The sequence below is a fragment of the Notothenia coriiceps genome, unplaced genomic scaffold (assembly GCF_000735185.1).
Source record: "Notothenia coriiceps isolate Sejong01 unplaced genomic scaffold, NC01 NC01_scaffold00037724, whole genome shotgun sequence".
In the NCBI taxonomy this organism is placed as follows: Eukaryota; Metazoa; Chordata; class Actinopteri; order Perciformes; family Nototheniidae; genus Notothenia; species Notothenia coriiceps.
Window position 1 is genome coordinate 2,900 of NW_011370425.1, and position 5,410 is coordinate 8,309.

At 43.4% G+C, this 5,410-nt stretch overlaps 1 protein-coding gene across 1 annotated transcript in view; it reads right to left on the minus strand.

Annotated features, from left to right (window-relative positions):
- Positions 1 to 211: 211 nt before the first annotated feature.
- stx6 (syntaxin 6) overlaps positions 212 to 5,410 on the minus strand; it is a 7,046-nt gene continuing 1,847 nt past the window's right edge. Inside the window, exons 3-8 of the mRNA XM_010797311.1 lie at positions 4,852 to 4,970; positions 4,394 to 4,453; positions 3,500 to 3,628; positions 1,795 to 1,901; positions 764 to 858; positions 212 to 655 (exon numbers count right to left, since the gene is read on the minus strand). Coding sequence (XP_010795613.1) covers positions 579 to 655; positions 764 to 858; positions 1,795 to 1,901; positions 3,500 to 3,628; positions 4,394 to 4,453; positions 4,852 to 4,970 — 587 coding nt within the window. The 3' untranslated portion in view covers positions 212 to 578. The remainder of the gene's footprint in view (positions 656 to 763; positions 859 to 1,794; positions 1,902 to 3,499; positions 3,629 to 4,393; positions 4,454 to 4,851; positions 4,971 to 5,410) is intronic.

A 5,410-nucleotide genomic window follows, 5' to 3' on the forward strand; every position in this document is an offset into this window, starting at 1 on the left:
CCGGTAGAGTCTGGTAGAGTCAGGTAGAGTCCGGTAGAGTCCGGTAGAGTCCGGTGGACATCAGGAGAGTCTGGTAGAGTCCGATAGAGTCCGGTGGAGTGTGGTACAGTCCGTTGGAGATTAGGAGAGTCCGATAGAGTGTGGTAGAGTCTGGTTGAGTCTGGTAGAGTCTGGTAGAGAAAGTTGGAGATCAGGAGAGTCTAGTTCAGTCAAATAGGGTCTGGTAGAGGTACAATAGAAACCAGTAGTGTCTGGTGGAGATCTTCTAGAGATCAGTAGAGTCAGTAGAGTCCAATGGGAGCCTGTAGAGTCTAGTAAAGTCCGATAGAGTCCGACAGAGTCGATTGTCAGGTGGAGTGGGAGAGAGTCCGGTAGACTCCAGAGATCAGGAGAGCCCAGTTCAGTCAAATTGGGTCTGGTAGAGGTACAGAAGGGTACAATTGATTCCAGTAGTGACTGGTGGAGTCTTCTAGAGATCAGTAGAGTCCAGTAGAGTCAGGTAGAGTCAGGTTGACTCTGGTGGAGTCCGATAGAGTCCAGTAGACAGATTGATGAGTGCTGACAGGAGGAGGCATCAATCAGAGGATGAAGAAGAGGAGGAGGACGATGAACAGGATTCCAAGCAACACACCGATAGCACACCACTGACGACGATCTGTGGGAAAACAGACTGTTAATAAATATCAACTAATTAACTACAAGCTAAAAGCACTAGCATCCATTGTTTTATTTCTGTCACTACTGCAGTGTGAGGGCAGTTTACCGCTGGTCATGTGCGACACCTTAGCCAGTTTCTTCATGACATTGTCCAGTCTGGAGTGAGTGTTGTCCACCTCATGAGTGAAGTCATCCAGCATCCTGCAAGAAAAACACAAACTCATCAAGTCCGGCTTGAGTCAAAACATTTGCTTTGTCAGCTAACCGAATATCACATTTTAAAACATATTTCTTGGCATTTAGCCGTGAAAAAACCCTGTTTTCTGCAAACAAAGGGAGTTATGCACTGCCAAGTTATTTACATTAAAGAAATTACATTTTAATAAAAAGAAAACTGACTCATTTAATAAGATGAACAGTTTTATTGATTCAGATGTTTTTTTTGCTCCGTCACGGCTGCTCTGGGCTCAGTCATATGAACGGAGAGGATACAAAACTCTGGATTCGGCTTTTAGCGCATCTAGGACTTTAAAGACGTAATGATTTAAAAGTAGGGATGCTCAAGGGTTCGTACTGGGAAGTTGAATTACCTCAAACCCAGTTCTACGCTGGTTTACAGACGTCTCTTTCCAAGTGTAAGTCTATGGGAAACGTGTTTTTGGGCCCAATGACGTCAGGAGACTCACGGAAGTTGTAGTACCAACTTTTGGCCACTTTAAAATGTTCGCCTCAAAAAAAGGTGCTTTTTTTTACCCTTACTTCCTGTTGTGGTCCCTCACTTCCTGTCTTTGTCCCTCACCTGCTTTCCATGTCCCTAAACAACTGACTTACACGCCTTTTTGACCGTGCTAACTTTTGCCTACATAACATGTATTTGTCTGATTGGTCCGAGAAGACCTAAAAGTTTATTTTTTAGAAATGAACTTCACTTACCTTAAACCTACGATACCCTCACTCTAACCTCCAGGGCAGTATCCTGATGAAACCTCCAGGGACCTACCCTTCTCTATCCTACAGTAATCTCCAACCTTCCCTATCCTTTTATTCCTTCAAGGCCCTGCCCAGTCTGTTGCCTCCCGGGACAAACCGAACGTAGAGCATAAACCCAGTAATGGAAATGAATCTGAAAGTCCTTACACAGACTGCTCATCCAGCTCCATGCCGATCCTCTCCGACATGTTCTTCAGGACTCCGATTGTTCCCGACACCAGCTCCAGCTGCTCGTCCTGCTGCTCTGCAATCAGCTGATACAAACACACATTATTAAGCTTTGTTTGAATCCACCAGGTACCCAAAACCTCCCCATAGTGCATCATCGCTCAGAGCTCTGTTATTAGGGACAGTGCACATTAATCAACATTTCTGTAAATGTGCCAAGAGGCTATTTTTCATCTGTAGTCCCTGGACAGATGTTGTAAGTCAACCTAAAGACACATTTAATTTTAAACAAGTAAATACAATCAAATAAAAACATGCAACATACAGTCCTGGAAATCTTAATGCAAAAAAACAAAACAAGAAAGAACATTAAAACACAGGCAGTGGGTTGTAAGGAGCAGAAGTCATTGTGTCAGTGTTTCAGAGCGGATTCCATTGTTGAGCAGCTTCAACAGAAAATGAAGACTGACTGAAAGAACTTTTCCTGAGTGGAATAATGCAATCTCCTCTCGCTGCACCTCTTGTTATCCTAGTTGCAGTAGTGCGTATGATAATAAACCGTCTGAGAGGAGGTGAGGCCGTGGATCATCTTGTAAAGCAGTGGTTCCCAACCTTTTTTGTCTCGTGTACCCCTTGAGCCATTCTATAAGAAGCCCCTCACTCATCTGTGATCATTCGCCTACATCTTTACGTGTATGAAACCCTGCGTATCGTGTTCAACCCGACTGCTCCTAAAAGAAAATCACTTGTATTTCTCACATTCAATACAAGTCCATTTAAAACTTGAAATCTACACTTGTTGTCAGTTAAAAAAAGTATGTTAAGACTCACTACTTATTTAGGAAGCCAATCATTTTTTTTTTTTTTTTAGGAGAAGCCCCCCGCCCCCTCTGAACAGCCACTTTTATCCGTCATATTTGAAAAGAAACATTATTTTCTGTATTCATGTAAAATAAAAGTTATTTATTTATTTGGCGATGACTTGCGCTATTTTTAGAACGCCAGGCACATGCGTACCCCCTGCGATCCCCTCAAGTCCCCCTAGGGGCCCCCGCACCCCATGGATGTATAATAAGAACTGGATACAGCGTGGGAGGCGGGGTCTCGTTCCTTTCCAATGAGAGCTGCTCATTGGCGCATTAGGACAAAATGGCCTGAGATTTTCAAGAGCAAAACATCACAGATTACCCATCATGCCTGGCTGTCAGAGCAGAAGTACCCGTATGTAGTTCATAGAGCGTAGTTTCCCCTAACGCCCTGCCTCCTGTCATTAAGCCCCGCCTCCTATAATTAAGCACCACCTCCGATCTCCTGCTCTCGGCTCCATAGAATGAATGGAGAGAAATTAAATCTGGATTCAGCTTTAGTGCATTTTACAACTTTAAGGACCTAATAAGGGCTATAAAAGTGTTCGTGCTGGGTAGTTTATTTTGTTTAAAAAAGATTATCAGCTGATTTACAGACGTCTCTTTCCCCATGTTAGTCAATGGTGAAAAATCTTTCTGGGCCCAGTGACGTCACGGACTGATACGGAAGGTGTAGTACCGCCGTTCGGCCACTATGAATATTTTCCTCAGAGCCCGGAGCACTTCCTGGGGGCTTGCTGTACCCCCGGTAGGGAACCACTGTTGCAAAGAAGGCAAGCATTTGCATCGGCTGTGTCATGACTCCAGTGTTTGTGTACCTGCTGCTGGCCCTGCTGCTCCTCGATGCACTGAGAGTTGGCGTTCTGCAGCTGGCTGTCCAGACGGCTGTATTTGTTACCTCCGGGCTGCCAGATCGGACCTGAAGGGCCGCGCTCACCGAGAAGAGCCTGGACACAACAACACACACACACTGTCAGACATCTTACGTTGTGCAGCAGCTTCGGCTGACCAAAGGTAAGAATATGAGGAAAAATCGCATCAAAAACTCGACCAGGGAAACTCTTGGTCTTGATGAGAACACAGGATTTTGGCTCCAAGGTTCGTTGTCCTTTGCTTACAATGACAGGAAGCTGCAAATATATATTTTGTCCATATCCAAAAACGTATTTCCCTTCAATGTACCTGACCTTCCCTCACTGTAACCTCAAGGGACTTATATACCCTTTCCTTATATCACTTCCAAAGCCTTACCATACCCTAAATATGTTCATTTAATTCATTTCTTATTTTAAAAGTTACTTAACTGTATATCATTTTAATTGTATTAATCTTTAATCTTGTGTGAATCTGTGCTGCCCTGTTTTTCCTTCTGACCCTGTTGATGTTTAAACTCCTGAATTTCCCCACAGTGATTAATAAAGGTCCATCATATCTTATCTCTTATCAGGACCTACCCTACCTTGTTCATATATAAACTCCAAGGACCAACCCTACCGTTATATTCTTTTGAGCACCTGGCCTACCATACCCTGTCTATAAACCTCAGGGACTTTTCCTACCTTCAACCCTCAAGAGTTAAGGCAACTACAGGGGGTATTTTAGTGTCTCTTGGGGTAAAAGTTTATTTAAAAGGTTAGCTGCATTGATTTGAGGCTTTTCTAAAAGGCTTTTTGTAACAGCTCCAGTATAAAAGTACCCCTGTGGTCAGTTACCTGGTGGTTCTTTCTGTCCCCTGAAGACGCACCTGGACTCGACATCTGTTCTTTCATTTCCTTCAAGACAAAAAAGTACAGTCAGCAGCCAATCAGATCGTTAGGAATCAAATCAGACACTAGCAGTTCAGCGTGAAGACTAACGGCAACTGGGGATGTCACAATACCAGAATTTAAGTCAATACCAATACCAGAGACATTTGAATACCCAATTCTGGATTCGGCTTTTAGCGCATTTTACAACTTTAAGGACCTAATGATTCTAATAAATGTTAGTCAATGCGAAAAAGTATTTCCGGGCCGGGTGATGTCACAGACTGATACGGAAATTGTAGTACCGCCGTTTGGCCACCTGGAATATTTTCTTCAGAGTCCGAAGCACTTCCTTGGGGCTTGGTGTTCAGTGACTCCTCACCTGAGCACAGAGGTGAGTTTTACCTGATGTAAGTGAAGCTTACCTTGACCGTCTGCCTGGTGCTGGTGATGAAGGCTTTCCTCTTCAACAGTTCTGCCATGTCCAGGTTGAACTTCTTTGGGTTGGACTCAACGATGCGTTCACGGACAGTTAAGAAAAACACTCATCTTTCACAGGTTAACACTTCACATCTCTGATCTCTACAACACGTCAGGGTGTCATGGATCCGATGTAACACTCACAACATTAAAGAATAAAACAAAGAGGAATCAATAAAACAAAGACAGAGAGATGGTTGAAGTCAAATAGTATATTGCTGTACAGCACTATAAGAGACACATTACCTTGCAACAAAGCACTCAATAGTGTAATGTCCCTACAGTCTAAGGGGAATCTCAGAGCTTATATGCACCTCAAATTGCATCCGTAGTTAAACTTTTCCTGACCTCTGTCCCCTCTATCTTTAAATCATTCTAGGTTTCACAACCCTTTTCTCTGCTGACACCTTACATGCTAATGTTGGCCACAGAAATAGGTATGCCTCCTTTTGGAAACTAAATGGATACTCACTAGTATGGCTTGAAACACATGATTATATAAAA